Source organism: Armigeres subalbatus, chromosome 3 (assembly GCF_024139115.2).
Source record: "Armigeres subalbatus isolate Guangzhou_Male chromosome 3, GZ_Asu_2, whole genome shotgun sequence".
Classification (NCBI taxonomy): domain Eukaryota; kingdom Metazoa; phylum Arthropoda; class Insecta; order Diptera; family Culicidae; genus Armigeres; species Armigeres subalbatus.
In genome coordinates, this window is record NC_085141.1 from 64,057,260 (window position 1) to 64,082,531 (window position 25,272).

General features: G+C 39.2%; 1 protein-coding gene across 1 annotated transcript; it reads right to left on the reverse strand.

The window, feature by feature from the left end:
* Positions 1 to 4,132: 4,132 nt before the first annotated feature.
* LOC134227681 (protein scarlet-like) lies at positions 4,133 to 24,346 on the reverse strand. The gene is made up of 6 exons (XM_062709339.1): positions 23,852 to 24,346; positions 5,283 to 6,151; positions 4,987 to 5,214; positions 4,689 to 4,930; positions 4,528 to 4,628; positions 4,133 to 4,382 (listed from the first exon to the last, which is right to left on the reverse strand). Exons 1-6 carry the CDS (start codon positions 24,087 to 24,089, stop codon positions 4,210 to 4,212), a joined length of 1,851 nt encoding a protein of 616 aa, XP_062565323.1. The 5' UTR covers positions 24,090 to 24,346; the 3' UTR covers positions 4,133 to 4,209.
* Positions 24,347 to 25,272: the final 926 nt, after the last annotated feature.

Here is a 25,272-nt window from a genome sequence, read left to right on the forward strand (position 1 = left end):
TTCCTAAATCCCGGGATTTTTTGTCCCGGGATGTCCCGGGATGGAAACTCTAATTGAAATGTCACTTTTAAGTTTAATTTCAGTTTAATTATTCAAATGAGACAGACCCTAAAACACCATCGTCCTTGTGAGGTGCATACCATAGCGTCAGCATCCTATCAGGAAGTGCGGAGCTTCCTAAGCAAATAACTTGCAGTGCACAGATTGACTGCCATGTCGAGTGATTCCTTACAATTGATGGATATTTACATTGGCGACCAAAGACAGGACCGGCAAAAATCAGGACAAATAAGAAATCTGAAAAGAAATCACTCGTCATGGGACATACCGGAAATGTGCGCAGTGATTAATGTCAAAAAGTGAACCGTCGTGATAGTTTTTATTGAAGTGACGGTGGTCGCATTGCAAAAAGCTGGAAGTAATGAGGTAAGACAGAACAGAACTGCAACTTTGCGATGAAAACAGGTCTGCAAAGAAACCCGCCTGCACAAAAAGTGTAAAAACCGCTTGAGAAAAACGGCGTGTATTGAAAACCGCCGGGAAAAATGTCGAGTAAAGGAAACTCACGGTTCAAAAACAATGGCGAGTAAAGAAAACCGCCAGTTAAACAATGACGTGTAATGTAAACCGTCAGGGGAAAACGGTGTGTATTGAAAACCACCAGAAAAAGGGAAAAAAGATGGCGAGTAAAGTAAACCGCCTGCGCGTGTATTGAAAACCTTCCGCAAAACAACAATGGGTAAAGAAAACTCTCGGTGCAAAATCAAAACGGCGAGTAACGAAAACTGTTGAAGAAAATGGCGAGTAAAGTAAAACATCAGTTAAGAACAGTGTGCATTGCTTGCGCAATAAAAAATGGAGTAAAGAGAAAACCATATGAGTAAAATGGTGTATACTGGAAACCACGGGTAGATAAAAAACTCCCTTTTTTTTGAGCAAGGGTAAACGGAAATCTGCATCCAGACACCTGAGGAGGTTAACTCAGGTAGTGTGGGGATGGGTATGTTACCCGACCCACTAAAACCAAAACCCTTTCGCCAGTCCGTACCCCCGGCCCGCAATCAATACATCAGGGGGGACTATTGAGAACGCTCACGCCTATATGCTAACGCACTTGACGTTAATACCCATCGACTTCAAGGGTGGTAACCTCACCACCCGTTGATCGCAAGCTATGATAGTAACCTAGCGGTCCGTATCATAATCTCACGTTGGAGACGAGCACCCCGACAACAACCACCGCGCATGAACCGCAATGACCTCTATATCTAAATACGAAGGTCCCCGCAACCCAACCGCGACATGTTGGTTGTCGGGGTGAGCAAAGTGTTCACTTCATTCTGCATTCGTTGGTTTTGTTCAAGACGCCACCACCGCTGCAGTTTCGACATAATCTGTTGAGATGCTGTGTTCACCGCATTCCATATAACTTCCTCCCGGCACATCCTCTCGACGAGGTTGTCCGGGGTTGTATCCATACCGCTAACAAGCAGCATGGCATTGCGTTCTACCTCGAATCGCGGGCATGCGAACATCACATGCTCTGCCGACTCTACCTCACCTACACATTCTGGACACTCCGCAGAATCTGCGAAGCCAAACCTGTGTAGGAATTTTTAAAAGCAACCATGTTCAGACAACACCTGTGTTAGGTGGAAGTTGACCTGACCATGTTTTCTATCGACCCAGTTGGACACATCTGGAATCAGTCTGTGGGTCCAACGACCTTTGACTGCGGTGTCCCGAGGTTGCTTTCTTGACACGTCGCACTTGAACCGAGTCATTTTCGTTGTAGTACTCCACATCTTCCTCTAGGAGTATGTCTATTGGCATCATCCCAGCTATAACGCATACCGCCTCATATGATATGGTGCGATATGCGCTCGCGACGCGTAGGCACATCAGCCGGTGTACTCTGATCAGTTTTTTTTACATTGTACTCTGCCTTTAGTGCTACGACCCATGCCGGTACAATTCATAGCGGATGATATAGACAATGCTACGCCCGCTATCAACCTACGCACTTGACTATGCACCGCCGATCTGTTGGACATTATTCGTGATAAAGATTGTATCGCCAATGAAGCCTGCTGACATGCATCATCGACCTGCCTCGTAAAATCGAGCTTACCACCGATCATCACGCCCAGACGCTTAAGAGACCTCACGGAGCTAATTGTGCAGGTCCCTACCCTTATCCTCGCTCGCTGCACCCCATGACGGTTATGCACCACCACGACTTCCGTCTTGTGGTGTGCAAGGACAACTGCCTCGAGTTGAGCCATTCCTCCACTCTGCCAATCGCGTATGAAGTTTCAGTTCGACTTCGTCGAGAGTGTCTCCTGTTACCTCTAGCATTACGTCATCCGCGAAGCCTTCTATTTTCACACCGGCCGGGAGACTTAAGCGTAATACTCCGTCGTATCCAATTGAGACAGACCCTTAGGCTTGGTCCGATTCGCGAATTAAAATCAAATTCAACTTAAAAGTGACAGTTCAGAAATAATGAAAACCCCCGCTCATAAGAATGGCTGGTGCTACCCAGCAAGACCAACAAAACATCTACATATTAAAAACGATTCAATATCTGTCAAAAATTATCTTGCTCCACGGACAGGGTTATTTGAAAATTATTGAGCTCTCATTTTCAAGTTTAATTTGATTGTAATTCGCGAATCGGACTAAAGCCTTAAAAGTGACATTTCAATAATTATCGAATAACCCTGCTCACAGATATCGAATCATTTTGCATCGATGTCTTATTGAAATTGCTAGGTAGCACCAGCCATTCTTATGACCGGGTTATTTGCTAATTTTTGAACTGTCACTTTTAAGTTTAATTCTCCAAATGAGACAGATCCTTACTTGTTCGACGTTTCGGCAGATTGGCGCTTTGATGTTGCATGAAGAAGAAGAAGAAGAAGAAGCAGAAAGATGACAATAGAAAAAATCACCATGGGAAACCATACGACGAAGTTTTTAAAACTCTTTCCAAAAATTCTAGAAGCAATTAAATTAAAAACGGTAAGCAGTACGGGTTTTCTTCTACTGTGTAATAAACACGATATTACTATTCGAAATTTTATTTTGTTATATTACACTTAATACACAGTAGAAGAAAAGTCCAACCTCGTACTGCTTGCCGTTTTTAATTGAATTATTTCTAGAATTTTTGAGAAGAGTTTTAAAAAATCCTTCGTATGGTTTCTCGTGGAGATTTTTTCGATTATCATCTTTCTGCTTCTTCTTCTTCTTTATGCAACATCAGAGCGCCAATGGGTTGTGGCCTTTTTCAAGACGGTAGACTATACGATACGGCCACAACCCATCTGCTGATTCTGCAGACCACAACCATCGTCCTGATTCTGCTGACTAAGAAAACCAACTTCCGAGTTTTGTTATGGATATGGTTGAATAAACAACACATTCATGATTCTAGTGCCGCAAAAAGCTAGTTTCGTGGCTGTAGATCACAAGTTCTGAACTCATGAACGGTTCGATGCCCCAGAATATCCCAAAACCATCTGAACATGTCTCCTGTTCTTCATGAGTCGTGGTTGTAGATCGCAAGTTTTGGATTCAAGGACAGTTTGGATGATCTAGTACATTTCGAAAAAAATATTTTTCAACATGTTTTGTAATTTCTCCATTATTAATCACGAAAACAAATGGAACATATATCGCATTTACTAGGTAATTACCGCTTAGAAAAATTTGGGCCTGAAAGGTTTAGACAGCAAAGAAAAAGGTGAAACAGCAAAGTTATTTTGCCGATTTTACTCTTCGCAATAGCTTCATCCTCTAATAATTTTCGGCGTCTGCTCCGTACTTGTTATAGCATAGTAAAACGAATCACTATTACTTCCATCTCTCTAACGCTCCATAGTACACCTGGTTTCTTCAACATTCAACAGAATTTCAATAATAGTTTCCCACACTTGCGATAATTTTCAATACTGTTCTAAACAATATTTCCATAAATTGATTTCTTTCACATTGACCTTAGGTAGAACGTTTTGCTGATAAAAACTAATGAAATATCATTCAACAATTATTCATAATAATGATCAATAGGTATTTTAAAAATCAACCTATAAATTATGACTGGATTTCGAATATTGTTTGGCTTTCTAGTACATTCCATGAGGAATGAGGAAAACTTTGCTGTACGTGAACGGCAAAAATTATTTTATTTTACATTTATTCTAATCAACTTTTTGATGCTCGCCTTTGCAAAAATAACAGCGCTAAGCCGTGATAAAGAAAATACTGAGCTATGAGAGCGATAAAGTCCAAGGCCAAATGACTGCTACCGAAAGAGTATTGTTGCAGGACGTCGTCTCCGTCGTGTAGACAAGCCTTATCCGGAATGTCCTCACAATCTGAAATATTGATAATATCTAAGTTTTGAGTATATATGTAACCGTATGCAACAAGATTATTATTATTTCTAAATATGTTAACCATATAGATATGGTGAATCGTCGTACTGTGGTGTCTAAAAAGTTCATATTTTTGTGTCCTTACCCAAATATTCTATTCCATCCCATTGAGCGATTGAGATGGCTTCACTTGCAAACATCATCCACGATATAAACGGCAGCCAACGGAGAGCCTTCGATATCGTCCTGAAATGTACGTTATATAGTTATATTGTCATTCAAACGAACATAATTTGACGATCGCACCATATTCGAATGAATATTCCGGAAGTTATCATGAGAACGTAATCAAATGGTACTAGGTACGACATAGCCATCGGAACTGAGGAAAACATAGTAGAGAAGAAACATCCACACGCCATAGAGACGTTCATCACCAGAACAGAAACTGAAACAGTGCACATCAATCCTAGCATGGTTGGTCGAAGATGTGCCAAGAAGTACACTATCAGTATGAACAATGTAGACTCCAGCAGAACAAACGGCATCTGAAACAGTTAGGCAGAATAAAAACCAGATTTTGTTTCGCTTGTGGACTACTCACCATTGCTATAATCTGGGCAATATAGAATTGGCCCGTTCCATACAAGTTGGCTTTACGTTCACGTAGGAATAATGGAAACGAGTCCGGAAATACTGACAAAACGGCATACATTGGTAAGAAGGTATTCTCCGAAACAATTAGGAAAATTATTCCCTGTACGGCTTGAGCTCCAACTTGACTGAGGTCGATTGTGTCAGAAAAACAGAGCCCAACTAAAACTGCGATGACCTAGAAGTATGAGAATCCGTTAGATGCGATTTTTTCTTGTTTTTATTCGTGAAATGTTAAGCTCTTACGATTCGTTGTGCCAGTTTCATGTACTGTAACTGAGGATTGCGATGAGCGTGAAGAAAGTTTCGTTTGATTAAACAGTTCAATGTATAGAACCAGTTTCGCTTCAGGATCAACTCATTTTGTCCCAAAGCGTTTATATTAGCATAATTCGACAGCACAGTTTTTGAGCTTATGATCAACTTCTGTTTATAGTAGATATCACTCTTTTCGTATTGGTCACATATTTCATCAGGCTTGATCCGATCTGATATGTTCCTGCGCGTCGAAAGGCAATCAATTAGAAACTCGGCCGTTGCGCAGTTGAAGGGCCTTTTTATGTTTAACAAATCGAAAAACCCAATTGCTTCGTGAGGTTTACCCATAAATGCTGTTCTTCCGTTAGTGAGCAGCAGCACGTTATCAAACATGTAGAACAACTCGTCCGACGGTTGGTGAATGGTGCACAAGACCGAAGTTCCGGATCGTGTCAAGCCCCGCATCATTTGCACTACCTGACCGGCACTGTACGAGTCTAGTCCTGTGGTAGGTTCATCACAAAACAGTATCTTCGGTCTGGAGAGAAGCTCCACTGCGAATGCGAGGCGTTTCTTCTCGCCACCGGAAATGGTTTTTCGTTCACCGTCTCCTCCAATTTGTGTGTGGTAGCACTCTAGCAAATTAGTTTGTGTTAGCAGGTCGTTGATGAGACGGTTTTTGTTGAAAGTTGGCAGGGTGGGTCCCAATTTCAGACTGGCCATTAAATGCATGTGTTCACCGACGGTTAGCGCTCCGCAGAACAGTTCATCCTGGTAGATGAAACCACTTATGTTGTACATGAATGAACCGGTTCGTATTCCGTTTAGTCGTATTTCGCCTATCGTTGTGATATCAGCTGGAATATGTTCCGAGGAATAAGAATAAGTATTAATTAACTCTTATAACTATTTTATATGTTGGGTAATTTTTCCCATGATTATTCTTGCCATACCCATTCTCCCTTCAATCAATTTCGTTATTCAACATGGGTTATAAAGATTGTATGGCAAATTGCGGAATGTCATTCCGCGGAATTCCATTTCGCGGAGTCCCCCATTGCGGAAACCCATTTTGCGGAGTGCGACATTCCGCGGAAATTACCTATCTCGCGGAATGACATTTCCCGGAATAACCCATTTCGCAGAAATATTCAATACACCATTATTTCAATATAATTTTAAATATTCATATAAAAAAACCCAGATTAATCCACCTAGCGGTGATGGTGCCTTTCTCGTGCATTATAAAAATAGTATTTTGTCCATTACAGGGTTGCTACGGAGATCCTGAAATATTTTCCGCGCCAAATGTCAATTTTTGTATAACAATTTATTGAGCGTCTTCTCTTCAAGTTCTTTTTCACTTTCTCGTACAATGAAGTTGAACCGAAAGGCTATCATTTCACTACGAGAACGAACTTTTTATAGAAGCCTCTGAGACCCACCGTGTTATATATTAATCGACTCAGCTCGACGAACTGAGCACATGTCTGTCTGTCCGTGTGTATGTGTGTGCCTATGTGTGTGCACAAAAGCTTAAAAAAACATTAGACAACTTTTCGCATAGCAATCCTCAACCGATTTTCTTGCAACAAATTTTATTCGACAGGGGACAAAGCCTTGTCGATCACTATTGAATTTGATAACGATCGGTCATTGCGTTTAAAAGTTATGAAGACAATGGTACATCGAACCTAGTAAGCCCCATATAAGGTTGGTGTCTTAACTAATGCGAGAAAGGCACCACCAACGCTAGGTGGATTAATCTGGTTTTTTTTTACAATATAACTGATTACAAATATGATTTTAAACTGCAACATATGTTTATATCAAAATGCTAATAGGACTAATAGAACCGCAGTGAGTATTACAACTACAACCCTTCTAAATGGCCTTATTCACCACTAGAAGTACTGAATCTAAGGGAACAAGAACTAAACTAAACAGTCATTACTATTTGCATAAGCACCGCTTTTTGGATTAGATTATGGCTTTGGCATGTTTTGTTCCGTTATTGTGAGGATTTTTGTTGTTGATAAAACATTATAATATTCGGCACAAGGTACGTTGATATACAAATGAATGTTAAGGCCAGATTTGATCATATTTTTTTTTTATTTCTTTATTAAAGAGGCTTGCAGCCCAAGGCTGGCTCACCTCTATAGATCATAATTGATTTAAGATAAACGTGGCAAATATTAAAAAATCTGCCCAAACCGCATTTTCTTTTGAAGTAATTAATAATGCAGCTTTGTTATAGTTATTGATCACAAGACAAACTTGCGTAGACATTAAGGAATTAGACAATGAAGCTTCGTTTTTTAAACAATACTTCTATAAAACAAACATTTGAATTCGTATCAAGAAACAAATAATACAAAATCTAACATAGTTGCTCAAGCTCCGTTGATTTGCAAGTCAGAATCAAGCGTAAATTCCTTCAAAAATTCCAGAGGAATGTTTTTAGAAATTTCAGAAGAAATTTCTTTGGAAATACGACTGAATAATTTGCGTAAACTTCAACAGAAATTATTCCGTTATTTCTCCTTTAATTCTGCCTTTCTCGTACATATACAAAGTATACGTAAAGGCTATATGTTCGCTCCGAAAATGAACTTTTTATAGGAGGCCCGGAGACCCATAGTGTTATATACCGATCGACTCAGCTCGACGAATTGAGGTGATGTCTGTGTGTGCGTGTGTGTGTGTGTGTATGTGTGTATGTATGTATGTGTGTGTGTGCGCAAAACTATGCAAAAATGTCACTCATTTTTCAGGCACATATCTTTTACCGATTTGCTCGCAACAAGTTGCATTCGACGCGGAATCCTGTTCCATTGTTTCCTATTGAAAATTGGTTATATCGGACTATGGGCTCAAAAGTTATGGTCAAAATACTGTTTTTATAACTCACGAGAAAGGCTCCATCACTGCTAGGTGGATTAATCTGGTTTTTTTCTTACTGATGTATCAGAAAGCCACAGAAATAAGCAGAAACAAAAATTGAAGATGTCATTGAATATGAAGGGAATTTTGAATAGGATGTAAGAAATTGAGCTGGAGAGGCAAATAAGCTTTACTAACACGTGTTAATATATACAACGTGAAGCAAGTGAAAATTATTACTATTCTAAATGATGTCTTTACTCATATAATAGGAATTTGGTCATATTTGAACATGATCCAATAGTGTCCGGTACTCGGGGACACTTTTCTGAACCGTGAAAATTTGCACCAAAATTCGTCATCAAAATGCATCGTCCAAAAACGTGTTCAAATGATCAAATATAGTTTGTAAGAACCCTCAATGATCATATTTTGTGTTTATGGTATACAAGTAAACATAATCCGAATAATTAGAGAGTTTTTCGTTAAATGGCTTATGTGTCCGGCACTGAGGGATCTCCCTCTACATGTTCTAGGGTGTTTAGATTTTGTCATGAACAATCCTTATATGTATTTCTGCAAGAAAACAGATATACACTATCCATTATTGATAAGTTAAGTCCTGGGTCTGTGATTCCTGCCGCAGTTGTACCACATTTTAGTTTAAGTGGGTTGGGTAGTGACTGTTAAGCAGACCACGGAAAATGTTTGATAATAGGGGAACTGTTCCGTTTACCATCTCACTGAACATATATTTTTCTCATCGCGAAACAAGGAAATACAGCACCAATTTCTTCGTTTTATTTTGCTAACATGCGATGATGAGCACGCTTTGATGTTCATGGGATGAATATCGGAGCTATGAGATGAAGATGGATGGAGCTATGGAATCCAGAAAATTAAAAAAAATACAGAATCACCGTCTTCGACCAAAGGTCGCACAGACTGAACACTTAACATCTAACGGACAGGACATTCACACAACATCCAGTGGACCAGTGGAGAACTTTTCGCTTTACGAAAAGCTTTCTCCTTACTGGGGCGGGAATCGAACCCACACTCCACAGCACATGCGCCTAAACGATTTACGTCGCTAACCTCACGGCCACGAAGCCCACAATCCAATCCAATCGCCAGTCTTCTTGCACAGTACACGGCCGCATGCGCAACTTCCTCGATTGCACACAGCAAGCGAGTGCGGGGTCTGCCCAGTTGATTCAAAAGTATAAGATTGCTAATGTCGTTCCTGTTCGCCTGACTAACATCTAGATTACTTCGACCTGGCATCCAAAGTACCGGTACCACAAGTGTCAAACCGATGTTGCTGATGAAACCCAACATGCAGTACAACATGATGCATAAATGATTGCCAATTGAAGCTTGTGGGAGGATAATTTGGCAGAATAGTTTATACGACTACAGCGCCACTAGCGTTCTAGTACTTTTGCTTCTACTGTCTGCCCCGGGGCCGACTTTATCTTTCAGGTTCTCTGCTAAACATTACTTTTACTGGTCTCTCTTCCGGCATACGGACTACATATTCAGCCCACTTTAATCTGCCGTATTTTATCAGCCTGCCGATATCCGCATTTTTGTACACTTGGTACAACTCATGATTTATGCGTTTGCGCATACTGCTACAATACGCCGCCACGTATTGAACGCAGTATTTTCCACACAGACACTCTGAGATTTCCATAATCTGCATCTTTGAACGTCCATGCGCCATGGAAGTACAGGGCGACTATTCGTCCAGTCCACAGTACAGAGCCAGTTATATCCGTGTCCTTAACATGTCAGACTTTACCTGGCTACGTAAACCGTATAGAAAGTCCTACTTGCAGCCGCAACACGTCTTCTCATCTCGAAGCTAACATCATTATCACACGAAGAGTGCTTCAAGATATATGAATTCATCGACAACCTCAAATCGCATCCCATCCATTTCAATCTTTAACTTTACTTAATTGAAAACTTTATTTAATCGATCTGAAAAAAAAAACAGAATAATCCATCTATCGGTGATTGTGCCTTCCTTTCTCGTGTGTTTTAAAATGTTACGAGAAATTCATATAAGAGAGGCCAAAATTGCACTTTAGGGAGATAGATTCAGTTATTTCCATGCATTCACATTTATTTGCATTCATTTGAATGCATTGCAGCAGTTTTTGAAAAAAAAAATACTTTTTTTATTTTTTTTTTCAAGAGGAAAACCTTTGGGAAAAATGGAGAAAAAAAACAATGTTCTTTTAATAACTGTGCAATGCAATGGCCGATTAGGCCTATTTTCAATAGTAACAAATAGGCATGATTTCGCATTGAATGCAACCTGTTGCAAGCAAATCGGATAAGGCTAAGTGCAAAAAAGTGTGTCTTACATTTTTTGTATACACACACATACCTATATACATACATACATCAGAGTTAATTGATATATAACACTATGAGTCTCCGAGCCTAATATCAAAAGTTCGGTTTGGAGTGATCTTCATATATATATCACAGCCTAAATATATATATATATATATATATATATATATATATATATATAGCCTAAATATATATATATATATATATATGTATACTAGTTGACCCGGCAGACGTTGTCCTGCACAGTAGGCGAGAATGTGCGTTCCGAACCAGGGACGGGAACGGTTGACATTTCTTTTTATCATTCAATCTGCCACGAAGTAAAATAAAAACAAAAACACGGCAGCCGCAGCAGCAACCACGACCAGGCAGACGACAGTCAGCACATGATTTTATTATTTTCTCTCCCCACAATTAATGTTTGTGTACGCTCATTTCACGACGTATGACCGTTTTTTGTGGTAAATGATTATTTCTTTACTCCTTGCTCATTTTAGAGACTAGAACTAATGAATTAGTACCAACGGGTAGCATTCTTTCTAGGCTTTGCGCCACAGGCAATTAAACTCGATTCTGTTTTGTTTGCGAGCGCACGAACCGAAACAAAAAATCTGCTGACTGTACCGACGGCTCGACTCTCACGCAGCAGCAGGCAGGAACATACAAACAGTTTGCCTCATCGGTAAAAAAATGTCACAATGAGGCGTACATTTTTTTTGGAAAACTGTTTCGGTTTGTGCGGTGCGTGAAATTTGACCGGATAAAATGTAAACATTCGCATAATCACAGTGTTTTACTGTACATTTCCCGACACTGTTCCGAACTGCCCAGGCAAAGTTCGCATAGGAATCACAATTTTAGTTATTCACGGTTTGCTCAACTTTACTCGTAATTTTCGCATTAGAAAATATCATATAAACCCGTCGGAAACTATAACGAATGTTTCTGCTGAAGAAATGAAAAAAATCCAACCAGCAGTTTTCGAGTTATGCGGATACGAACACAGACCATTTCATTTTTATATATAAGAATATATATATATATATATATATATATATATATATATATATATATATACATATATATATATATATATATATATAGCCTAATATATATATATATATATATTAGGGTGGCCCAAAAAACACTTTTTCAAATTTTTTTATGGGCCGCCCTCTTATTCGGTTCTATTTGGTGCCCTGATGCTCTGGACAAAATTTCAGCCAAATCGGTCAACGTTTGGGCGGTGCTAAACTCGTTGGAAGTTTATATGGAAAAATGTATGCAGAAACATCCTAAAACAGTAATTTGCAGTTGGACGGCAAAATTTACGATCAAGAACCATGATACTTATTCAGTTCTTGTAGAATTAAATACAGAATGTTATGCTGAAAACCGCGAGAAGATTAGAGTTTATTAGGCAAAGATATTAGCATTTTACTGGAGTGTTGTAGGGGTGAATTTATTTCTTTTCAAAGGTAAAAGAAACGAAATTTGCTCAAAACCCACTTCAAAGAAATGCTAATAACTTAGCCGGGCAAACTCTAATCTTCTCACGGTTTTCTGCATAACATTCTGTATTAATTTCTTCAAGATCCGAATGAGTATCATAGTTCTTCATTGTAAATTGTGCCGTCCAACTGCAATTCACTGTTTTTGGATGTTTCTGCATACATTTTTGTATATAAACTTCCAACGAGTTTAGCACTACATAAACGAACATAAACGACAAATCAGCAATAGATACCCGGACAACCGATAGAAGTCAGTGCTACAGCGGAGTCAGCAACATCGAAGTGGAACGGACGCAATACGACACCCAACATCAGCAATATCCACCTGGACTACGTGACCACCGGAGGACCATCGTTGCTAGGCGTCAAGTCAGCAGTTTTAGGTACGAAGGCAGGGCACTTAGGCTTTGTATAGTATTCAATAAATCATTCCAGTTTCGACAGCGAAAGCGTGTAGTTCAGTTTATAATTTTTTAAAAACCGAAATCCTCAGATTAGAAACTTAATTGGCGCAGTCGGCGCGGATAGTGAAAAAACTTGTACCGCAATCGTGCACCCGCGAGTGAACATCGTGGATTAGTGTCAAGTTCAGTGTCCGCAGAACCTTTCTTCAAAAACCAAAAGTGATCTTTAAAAATTTCAGAAGAAATAAATTAGTGATCTCTAAGAACTCTACAAGTGCTAACCGATCGACAACTGGAATCCAGAACTCATCTTAGATCACGAGCGAACATCGTGCAATCAAGGATAAGTCTGTATTTTTATATTTTTAATATATTTTTAAGAAGTGAATATTTTTAATAATTGAACAGATTCAGCAAGTGACTAAAAATTTTATTACCAAGAAATAAGTGAAAAAAGTGAATAATTTTTATAAAAATGGATGAACACCAAATTAATGTTCTACAACAGCAATTAGAGGAAAGGGATGAAATCATCCAACAATTAAGATTAGAAGCACAAGGTGCTGCCCATGCATTACATGCAGCACAATTGGCCGGGCAAGCAAACGCAGCTGCGGCACCCGCGCCTATAATTCAGGAAATAGAGCAATCGCAACCGATTTTAAAAGCATTACAAACACCACAAATTATTAGAGACCTCCCATCTTTTGACGGGAATCCTGTGAAACTTCACTCGTTTCTGAGATCTATCGAAAATCTCATGCCATTAGTAAATTCTGTGCGCAATACCGCGATGCACATAATTTGGATTCAGGCGATTCGTTCAAAAAATATCGGTGATGCCGATAATGTGTTAGAGTTGTACAGGACGAGGCTAGAATGGAATGAAATAAAAACTAATTTAATTACACACTACAGCGATCGTAGGGATGAAGTGACGCTGATCTCGCACATTCTTTCGTTATTAGTTAACCTACTGAATCTCAATGAGACAAATCCACAGATAAAATCTTCTAAAAACACTCTTTATCAACAAATGGGACTAAAAGTGTTCTTAGGTGGACTAAAGGACCCTCTTGGACCCATTATTAGGGCTCAAACACCCCCAACTTTAAAAGACGCTCTTAGACTAGGTTTAGAAGAAGCTTATTACCACTATGCAAGAAATCCAAACAAACAGATACCGCCTCCAATACCAATCAAACCAGTCCAACGTCCTATCCAAATGCATCCAATGCAACATCGCGTACCATTCCCACGACTTCCTTATAAGCCATTCACGCCAATGCAAAGAAATCCAATCCCCACATACAAACCGAATTCATTTAATCCTAATCCATTCAACAACCAATTCAGAAAACACCCAAATCCGCCTCAGTTCAACTTCCCCAGACAGCAATATTCAAATCCGCATCCATTTAACCTGCCCCAACAACAACGTCGCATCCAAAATGTGTTTGCTCCGCGATTTACACCTCAACCAAAACAAGTCCCGATGGAAGTCGATCACTCCATCAAATCCAGTAAATTAAATTATATGAACAGACCCAACTATCATATAGAGCACGATACATACAGCTACGACGACTATTACAATAATTATTACTACTATCCTGAGTCAGAATTTTACGACTATTATCAACCCGCAGAATGCAATTCAAACGAGCACGCCGTCGAAACAGTAGAAGCATCTACTGTCGAGACACCTGAACCGACAGCAGAAAATGATCCCGAACCAAAACAAAGTGAACCAACTCATGTCGATGATTTAAATTTTCAGCAGACCGGCGGTCCATCGAGTCAGACATAAATAATTTCATTCCATACATCACCATTTCAACAAACAAAGGCGAACTCAAATTTTTAATCGACTCTGGAAGTAATCGTAACTATATTTCTGAAAAACACGTAAATTTACAAAATTGCAGGTACACAACTCCTACTACTGTGAGAAACGTAAGAGGCACACATACAGTTAATCAATTTGTAGAACTGAACCCTTTCATTACCATTCCTGATACTAAAAAGCAAATATTTCTCGTTTTCGATTTCCACCCATTTTTTGATGGCCTTATAGGCTATGAATCCCTTAAAAATCTCAAAGCAAATATTATTACTGGTAGCAACGAATTACAATTTCCTCGAGGAAAGATTAAAATGAAATGTAAGTACCCTGATACAATATCGCTACATCTGAATGCTCACGAAACAAAATTCATCAAGATTCCTATAGCAGTAAAAGGTGATTTTTTATTAGAGGAAGATTTGGAAATCAACTCGCACGTTATAATTCACTCTGGATTATACTCAGCAGAAGACTCTCATGTTATAATGCCTATTATGAATCATTCTTCCGAAGCCTGTAGTGTCACAATTAACAACGATATCCTTAAACCCGAAATTAATAATTTTGAAGCCATTACGTTAGAGTCAAACAAATGCAACACTAACCTGAAAAAATCTTTATACGATCAACTTAGGACAGAGCATCTTAATGATGATGAGAAAAAGAAACTACTTAAGTTAGTTTCTCAACACGAAAATATTTTTTTCATGGAAGGCTCGAAACTTTCTTTCACGAGCGCAATAAAACATAATATCAAAACAAAAGACGAAGCTCCAATTCATGCTAAGTCCTATAGGTACCCATTTTGTCACCGAGAAGAAGTTCAGAGACAAATAGCAAAACTGCTCGATCAGGGGATTATTCGTCATTCGGATAGCCCTTGGACTTCCCCGGTATGGATAGTACCAAAAAAGTTAGATGCCTCTGGCAAACAGAAATGGCGGCTAGTAATAGACTACCGCAAGTTAAATGAAAAAACGGTAGATGATCGATATCCGATACCGAACATCACCGATATCCTTGACAAATTAGGAAGGAGTATGTATTTCTCCACGCTAGATCTCGCATCTGGGTTTCACCAGGTCGAGGTAGAAGAAAAGGACATCCCGAAAACAGCATTCAGTGTCGAAAATGGACACTACGAATTTTTGAGGATGCCCTTCGGGCTAAAGAACGCGCCATCAACATTTCAACGTGTGATGGACAATGTTCTTCGCGAACACATAGGTGTCATCTGCCTGGTGTATATGGATGACATCATTGTAGGAATTCTAGGATACTATCGCAAATTTATCAGAGACCTTGCAAAAATTGCAAAGCCTCTAACTAATGCTCTAAGAAAAGGTGAAAGCATTTCTCACTCGGAAGAGTTTGTTAGCGCTTTCGAACACTGTAAAACAATACTATCAGGAAGTAATATTTTACAGTATCCCGACTTTTCTAAGCAATTCATCTTGACTACAGATGCCAGCAATTTTGCAGTTGGCGCTGTGCTCTCTCAAGGGACTATCGGAAACGATAAGCCAATAGCTTTCGCTTCCCGAACCCTTAACAAATCTGAAGAAAAATACTCGGCTATAGAGAAGGAGCTCTTAGCCGTCGTTTGGGCTTGCAAATATTTTCGTCCGTACCTGTACGGAAGAAAATTCACTTTATACACAGATCATAAGCCACTCACATATGGTCTTAACTTAAAAGACACCAATAATAGGCTTGTCCATTGGCGTCTTTCACTGAGTGAATTCGACTACGAAATACGCTACCGCCCAGGTAAGCAAAACGAAGTCGCTGATAGCCTCTCAAGGATTCGAAATGACCTCAACAACAATGAAAGCTCATCATCTGATATGACTGTTCATTCAGCCGATACGGATGATTCCGAGTTTATAAAATGCACGGAACAACCGTTAAATGCCTTCAGCAACCAAATAATTTTGAAAATAGGACCCACTGAACCTGATCATTACGAAGAAATATTTCAAAGAGTCTACCGAAGAACAATAACAAGACTAAACTTTGGGGTACCAATAATATTTAACATGTTTAGGAATTATATGGATTTGAAAAGGATAAATTGTATTTATTGCCCAGAGAATCTTATGAACCTTATCCAGACCGTTTATAAAAATCATTTTAATAGAGCGAATCAATTCAAAGTCTATTTATCACAGAAGTTGCTGATAGACTTAAGAACCCCAGAAGAAGAAAACCTCATCATTGAGCAAACGCACGATCGCGCACATAGAGGCATATGGGAAAACAACGAACAAATCTCGAACAGATTTTTCTTCCCTAGGATGAAAACAAAGATTCGAGATTTCATCAAGCTTTGCGAAACATGTAATAAAAATAAATATGATCGTCACCCGTTCAATTTGAAATTAGGCAGTACACCTAACCCGGAGAGACCCCTAAACATACTACATATTGATATTTTTACCGCGGAAAAAACTTATTTCCTTTCAGCTATTGACAAATTCTCGAGGTTCGGATCGTTGACACACATTAAATCCCGTAATATCATAGACGTAAGAAATGGATTGATAAAGTTTTTGAAAATTTATGGAACACCTCGTAAAATAGTTTGTGACAACGAACCATCCTTAAGATCGATTGAAATTAGAGGATTACTTCACGATCTCAATATTGAAGTATTCTGCACACCTGCTAATCACAGTGAGAGTAACGGTACTGTCGAGAGATTCCACTCCACCGTTACGGAAATCTTTCGTTGTATCTAACCAACATTTAAAGATCTAGACTTAAAACAAATTTTCTATATTGCTTGCACTCAATATAACAACACCATCCATTCCGCTATTAAAATGAAGCCTAGAGAAGCTTTTTATGGGTTGAAAGATTCTCAAGAAAGGCCTCTCGATATGGAAATACTAGTAGAAAATTGAAACAAAGTTTACGATGAGATCATTTTGGCCCACGAAAAATCAAAACAGGATAATTTACGCTATCACAACAAGAGTAAGGAAACCATACCTGAATTCCAACAGAATTCAACTAAATACAAGAGAGTGCAAGGAATAAAGAAAAAACACATCCCATGTATTCACCGGTCATAGTTGCCGAAGATCAAGGTAGATTATTGAAAGACGACTCTGGACGGGAAATACACAAAGAAAACATTAAAAGAACAAACTAACATGAATTTAATTTCAGGAAGGACAATATGGCAAGCGAGCAATGGATTCTATTTCTTTACACCGCCTTCACACTCCTCATTCCATCCCATGCGCAATCCATACAGATTCACGATATTACGAACAACGCAGGAGCGTTGCTTCTTAAAAGGGGGGACGGACGAGTGGTTGCAGGATACGACAGATTATTGCATGTGATTGATTTCTCAGAATTTGAAATTTCGATATCTATTTTAGAAAATGTAATTAGCCAAAAAAAAAATTCGTCAAGTAATTTTTCGGAAATAATTCATATGAATCTCAGGGAAGTGAAATTCATTTACAGCACACTTAACACGAAATCAAATAGATACAGGAGGTCTATTGACATTTTAGGAAGTACTATCAAATTCATAACAGGTAATCTTGACGCAGAAGATCTTAAAATAATCAATAATAATTTAGACGAATTGAGAAAATCAGGCAATTCCTTCATAAAACAAAATAATAGGCAAATTAAAATCAATTCTAAATTTGAAAACAGGCTTAACCTAGTGAACAAAGAAATCAGAAACCACCAAAACATGTTAAACTCAATTTTGAAAAACGATGATTACATTCTGTCAGAGAATCAAAAAATTTCAATAGCTTTTCAACTAGATGCATTCTTAGAAAATTTAAAAGCAATAGAATACGCAATTATGTTATCAAAATTAAATATTGTCAGTAAATTTTTACTCACACCAAAAGAAATACAAATTATTGTTCAGGAGATCGTAGATCAGGGCCTCAGAATTCAACACTTCGACGACGCTAGCAACTACCTAACGACCACCACATTACATAAAGGCTCATCAACCATCATATGCGTGAACATCCCCAGACTACAACCTACATCCTACGAGAAAGTTATCATCGAACCGTTATTCCGTAACAACCATTCGGTAATGCTGACACATAACACAGTTTTCATAAACCCGGAACAAATACTAGCTATTACATCCCAATGTCGAGAAGCCAACCAAGTAACGATCTGTGAGAGGAATCAACTAGTGGACATCAGCAACAATGCATGTGAAGCTCCACTCCTAAGAGGACAATATGGGCAATGCCCGGTATTAGAAAAACCACCATCAACGAATACTAAAACGATAGCTCCAGGAACACTATTAGTGCAAACCGTTCACCAAGACGTAATCATTAATAGCACCTGCGGCATTCAACCAGAAACGTTGAGAGGAATTCATCTAGTCACGTTTCACAACTGTTCGCTGTTCATCAAAAACGAACTTTTCGAGAATTATGAACTAAGATTTGAACAGCCATCAATCCTTCCGTTGCAACTTACAAAAATCGAAACGTTGCACGTAGAAAGACACATAAACCTTTCGGAACTACATGGAAAACAGACAACACTTGAAAACCATAGAGTTCAAATACCGAATCGGATCCATAGCATTCGGCACCGTCATCACTCTCATAATCATACTATTGGCCATCGGCATCAGCAAATACTGGAAATACACAAAAACAGGAAATTGCTCGGGACGAGTAGTTAAACACGATACTCCTCAATCGAACATAAACGACAAATCAGCAATACCCGGACAACCGATAGAAGTCAGTGCTACAGCGGAGTCAGCAACATCGAAGTGGAACGGACGCAATACGACACCCAACATCAGCAATATCCACCTGGACTACGTGACCACCGGAGGACCATCGTTGCTAGGCGTCAAGTCAGCAGTTTTAGGTACGAAGGCAGGGCACTTAGGCTTTGTATAGTATTCAATAAATCATTCCAGTTTCGACAGCGAAAGCGTGTAGTTCAGTTTATAATTTTTTAAAAACCGAAATCCTCAGATTAGATACTTAATTTATATATGCCTTTGTTGTTATTTTGATAATCCTTAATTTTGTTTAAATTTTGTTGTATTCAATTCAACTGTGTCCATTTAAAATGTTTTGAACTCATTTTTCAAAGGATCGCTCCGGGGGGGTCACCCTTCACCTAATAAAATACAAATCATCATGCTGACTCCACAGAACAGTATACAAACAAAACGACCCGACCGTGACAGTGTGGTTCCAGCGTGCAAATATCGCACAGGGATCACAGTAGAATCAAATGGCTACATTATGTATTATCTTTGTTTCCTTGTTCTTCTTTTAATCTGTTTACTTCCGTGGCTTTATTTTTCTACTGGGATTTATTCTGGCTTGTGAATAAGTGTTCTTATCTGCATTTACACAATTACTCATATAAAGTAAATTTAACTTGAGTTTACGATTAGTTGCATATTATTCGGCAACTCGGCCGTCCGAATTTTTTGTTAAATATCTTCCGATTGACAGTCCACAAAGAAAAAAATTATTGTTTCAAAATTTCTATAACGCAATATAAAAATTGCTTGAATTCCCAACGAGTACTTTTTGAGTTATGTGAAATATAAACGATGAGCCCGAGTAAAATATAGCAGATTTTTTGCGCCACCAAAAAAAGATTAAATTCAACCAAGAATTCAACAGTGTTTCTTAAATTCTTCGAAACATCTTCTTCCGTATAACTGTTCCACTGTGCAATGAATCGGGAAGACAACATAAATTAAATAAAAATCATTCAACTCAAAATGCACATAACTAATTGATAACGTGGTGGTCTGAACCTGGAGCGACTGATACTACCCAAGCGCTCTCTGTGATGTTTGTAGTTGCCGTTATCTGTTAGAAGCCTAACCTAACTTGCTACTGGTTGCCTCCCGTTTGCGTTTGATGATAGCCAATTTCGGTAAGGGTTATCTCAGTGACCTGCATAAAAACATGGCAGAAAAAAGTTGGTAAAAAGTTGATTAATAGTTTTGCCTTTCTCGTACAACAAAGTTGTACCAAAAGTCTATATGATTGCTCCAAAAAATAACTTCTGATCAGGGTTCGTAATGCTCACTCAATCTCAGGAGCACAGGATGCTCCCTCACCAAAATTTTCGGGGAGAAATCGCTTTTCGGGAATGAAAAACAGCCTTTTTCGCTCACGTCGATTGCTGCCAAACGTTGATTTGTTCTTTTTCTTTCATATTCGAGTCTTTTCGTGGCACCATAAATGCAAATGATAGTAGCTTATGTGGACCAAATAACTTAATGCTTTCATACAGATAACGTGGTGGTGTGGCTAGAGTAAGCGCATCCCCACAGCTATTATTGTTACTATTCTGGGTTCGAATCCCGGCGCGGCCATACAATTTTGTAATTGTTCTGCGATAATTCTCGCGAAAAGTGAATGAGAGGGTAAAAGTGATGAAACGAAAAAGGATTTTCATCTAATTAGGCTTTCAGCGATCGTGTACGTACACGCACGTTTCACTCACACTTTTACTCGGTTTGTTTGCAACCACGAGCAGCTGTCACGGCAAAATCAAATGGGATTGTTTGCAACCACGAACCTGCGTTCGTGTTGGTGAGAAATATCGGCGAGACCCTAATAGGCAAGATTTTCGTTTATCTTCCCAGGCTAATTCTGGAGAAAGATTGATGGGTGAAAGATGATCCTCAACATAAACAAAGAAAAAAGATTCTCCATTGGCCCGAAAAACGCTTGCTTTGGTCTCATTGAAACGAAAAGTCGAAACTCTGCTTCTGATAGAAGGCCCGGAGACCCATAGTGTTGTATACCGATCGACTCAGCTCGACGAACTGAGGTGATGTCTGCATGTGTGTGTGTATTTTTTGAACTTGGCAATATCCGATTTACTCGCAACAAGTTGCATTCGACGAAGAATGCGGTCCCATTGTTTGCTATTGAAAATTGGTTCAATAGGACATTGCATTTCGAAGTTATTGTAAAATCATTATTTTTTGGAAAACAAACTTAAAAATAGAACAAAAAATCGGAAATGGTGGCAATGCATTTTAATCAATGCAAAAACATGTAAAATGATCGATAAAATGTGATCTATTCCCCTAAAGAGCTTTCCTGACCTTTGTTATGTGATTTTTTCAATATATTTTATAATTCACGGGAAATGCATCATCACTGCTAGGTGGATTAAACTGGATTTTTTTAGTATGAGGATGATGCAGTTTTAACTGAAACTAGGAGCACAATGTCCACACTGGAAGCATCACAACCCTTCAAGTAAATAAAAATTAAGAAAATAAAATTAAATCAAGAGGATCAAATTTGCGTGGTTTAGACTTTTTAATATTAACAAGGGGTTATGAATAAAAGAGGGTTATGCATTTTGGAGCCTCTTCCTCTACTCACCCTAGCAGCCCAATTATCATTGAAGAATTACTGTGACCTATGTACGACCAAATTGCCTACATCAGACTGAAGAGGGAAGCTAAGCGGATCGGACTAATCATCACCACGTTGAAGACGAAGTATATGATAGAAAGAGGTTCAAGAGAAGACAATGTGAGCCATCCACTGCGAGTTTACATCTTTGGTGACGAAATCGAGGTGGTAGAAGCATTTGTGTACTTGGGCTCACTGGTGACTGGCGAAAATGATACAAGCAGAGAAATTCGGAGACGCATAGTGGCTGGAAATCGTACGTGCTTTGGACTCCAGAAGACGCTCCGATCGAGTAGAGGTCGCCGTTGTACCAAACTGACTGTAGAAAACGGTCATTAGACCTGTAGTCCTCTACGGACACGAAACCTGGACGATACTCGTGGAGGACCAACGCACACCGCGAAAATCGGACGACTGCGGTGGGCCGGGCACGTAGCCAGAATGTCGGATAGCAACCCGGTGAAAATGGTTCTCGACAAAGATGCAACGGGCACAAGAAGGCGAGGTGCGCAGCGGGCAAGGCGGATTGATCAGGTGGAAGGTGACTCGCGGACCCTCCGTTAACTGCGTGGTTGGTGACGTGCAGCAATGGACCGATCCGAATGGAGCAGACTCTTATGTACTGCACAGGTCACTTCGGTCTTAGTCTGAATAAATTTACGACTAAATCCAGTCATATATAAGTTGCTGCAACCAAATCGGCCTCAATTGTGTTGCTAGGGCACTTTGTAAAAACTAAACATGCCTTTGGGCTATCAGTACACTATTTACCAAACTGACAAATATGTGTCAAGTTGTATGATATGTACTACGGGCTTTAGATTTGCCACATATCTGTCTCGTCAATTCATATTGGAAGGACCATTAACTGCGTGACACAACACTAATCCAATTTTATCTCCCTTCTTCCTGTGTCACACATTTTGTATAAAGCAAATGAACATTTAGTGGGATCGTTAGGCTTCTCGCAACCTCCATCCATCTTTAAGCGTTACGTAATTTCCTATTGATATCTGATTTTATCTCAAGTGACCATAAACAGTACTGCTCACTGTTTATTTCAATCAAGCAAAAGTTTTTTTTTATTTCATCGCATTGAGCCAGGAAAATCAAATTCACTATCTATCACATGCTTCGTTGAGTTCACCAGTTAGATCATTTCTCGCGTGATTTTTGAAAACGTCGTAAGTTCAAAAGAGAGGCTCTCTTTGTTTACTTTCTCTTTCGATTATTACAAAGCCATACTAACATTTACATTGGATTTTCCAGTACCGATCTGAAGAAAATAGCTTTGGCTAGTGTGCTGAGGTGAAAATATTGCAACAAATTTTAAACTAGCCTAGATATTAGCAAAAGAGAGCGTAATGAAAGAGAGTCTCTCATTTGGACTTACGACGTTTTCAAAAATCACGCGAGATTTGTTGTATCTCCCGTTAATGCACTAATTACATTCTGCAGCATGGCGTCACGAATGAATTTGGTCCTCGTAGAATGAACTTTTTTGACAGTTTAGTACTTTCCACTGACTCCGTCAACGGCGGGAGAATGACACTTGTATTCCACCAACACAGCTAGTTTCGTAGCCAACATTGACACTGACCCTGAGGGTTACATCGGACGGGAAAGAGATAGATGTGGTCCGCAGTGACAGTTCCATAGATACAATCAACACAGCAAACCCGTGCTCAAAGCTCGAAATCCATTGGGTGAGTGATTTTGATGAACCCCTGGACCGGTCTATTGTTTAAGGGATATTTATCTTCGGGGTCATTCATCCCTGAATGACTGACTCGCGTACGGGAGGCACTGTTTCTTTTTTACACAAATAAAATCTTACATTAATCTGATGTCCGTGTTGGGAATAAATGAACGGGATTGGATGATTCTTAAATTTTTACTGGACAATAATTGGAATTTTCAATAGTTTATCGTCAATAACTTTGAGTTTCAATGGACTTGACAATTTTTTTAGAGCTCCTGGTCATAGAAAGATAAAGGTGCTATGAACGTTCAAAATCTTTAAAAAAATAGTGACGGTCCTCACATTTAGATTCTGATTTGATACCCATTTGACACCCAGCTAAGACGCTGTCCACCGTCGAAAACTTACCTGAACTTCGATGTGCCAATGCTGCCATCAGAGTACTTTTTCCAGCTCCACTGGGCCCCATTAGTGCCACTAAACTTCCCGGAAGCAGTGACCCGCTCACATTGTGCACAATTGTAGTTCCACTGTTCTGCGTTTGGCTGCTGATGGTCAAATCCTGCCAAACTAAAGTAGCCGTATCGTTAACCGTTGTGCTTATTTTAATATTCGTCGATTCAGATGGTCTTGTGGTCGCGTCCATCTTTCTCTAATGCGCAAATCAATTTTCACTGTCTTATTCGAAAATTTTTCGAAAACTAAAGTAAAAAGCTAAGAGTTATTTCAACTTGAGAGGCAAGTGTGCATGCACGGCTGATAGCAAAACAGTACTGTGATGCATTCCCAAATTTTTCCTTGATTACCCCAAGTTCAATTATCGCTTATTCTTTTTTTTTTTGTTTACTTAGGAAGTACGATTATACTTTCTTCTCGAAAGAAAACATTATCTCAGTCGGCTCTTGAACGTAACAAAAAAAAATACATTCACTTTCGGTCCGATAGGTTTATCAATCAGTTACCTAGGTCGGTGATGTTTCCTTGGCTCGTGGTCAGTGTTGAGAAATGTCATTTCGGGTTCATGGGATTGCTTAGTGTATTTTTTATACTCAATCCAGTTGAAACCCGAAATAGGGTGCTATCGAAGTTGGATTTTCCTCACAATCCGTACGTTAAACCTAACTTCGGAAGTGGTGCGCTGAATAGCGCTTCGCGATATGAAAACAGCGCACCACTTCCGAAGTTAGGTTTAACGTACGGATTATGAGAAAAATCCAACTTCACTATCCCCCAATTCCGTTTTTCAACTGGATTGAGAATATTTACATGTAAGTTCATCACTACACGTGAGGGGAGGGGGTGGTCATAGACAAAAGAAGAAAATAATATTTGTTCAGTGCTTAAAGGTTCCATTAAGCGTAACATGTTCATAAAATATCAATAACTGTATATACCTTCTGAGAAAAAATGGGCGTTTAAATATGTTCCTTATGATACGGAAATGGCATTTTTTAATACTGCTCGTGGTCGCACTTCCTCAATTTAGATTTCACGATTGGCATAAAAAAAACAGACTATACCGAGTGGAGAAATATTTTTCGTGTTTACTCTATTCGCATATTCAATAACAATATATTTATGAATAATCTGGACAGCGGGCAGCAGGGACTATGTCCAAGGGCTTGACGATACCTCCCCAGGCCATCTGCGAGTTGTGGCACCTGCCTAGGATGTGGTGGGCTTTGACAGTGGGCCCTGTTAAACCTCTATAAAAAGCTGCATGTATCCGCAAGTAGGCTCCGCCAAAGCGACCGTGTGCCGCTCAAAGCGCACAAGCCCAAGTCCTGGTGTTAGGTGGGACGCTAAACAGCCCTGACACCACGGCCCTC

Excerpts from the sequence above, each read along its gene's own strand:
- LOC134227681 (XM_062709339.1), bottom strand. The coding sequence starts at position 24,089 with ATGGACGCGACCACAAGACCATCTGAATCGACGAATATTAAAATAAGC. Across the intron at positions 5,215-5,282 it reads TGAAACTGGCACAACGAATC|GTCATCGCAGTTTTAGTTGG; the intron begins GTAAGAGCTTAA and ends TCATACTTCTAG. Across the intron at positions 4,383-4,527 it reads GGATGGAATAGAATATTTGG|ATTGTGAGGACATTCCGGAT; the intron begins GTAAGGACACAA and ends TCAATATTTCAG.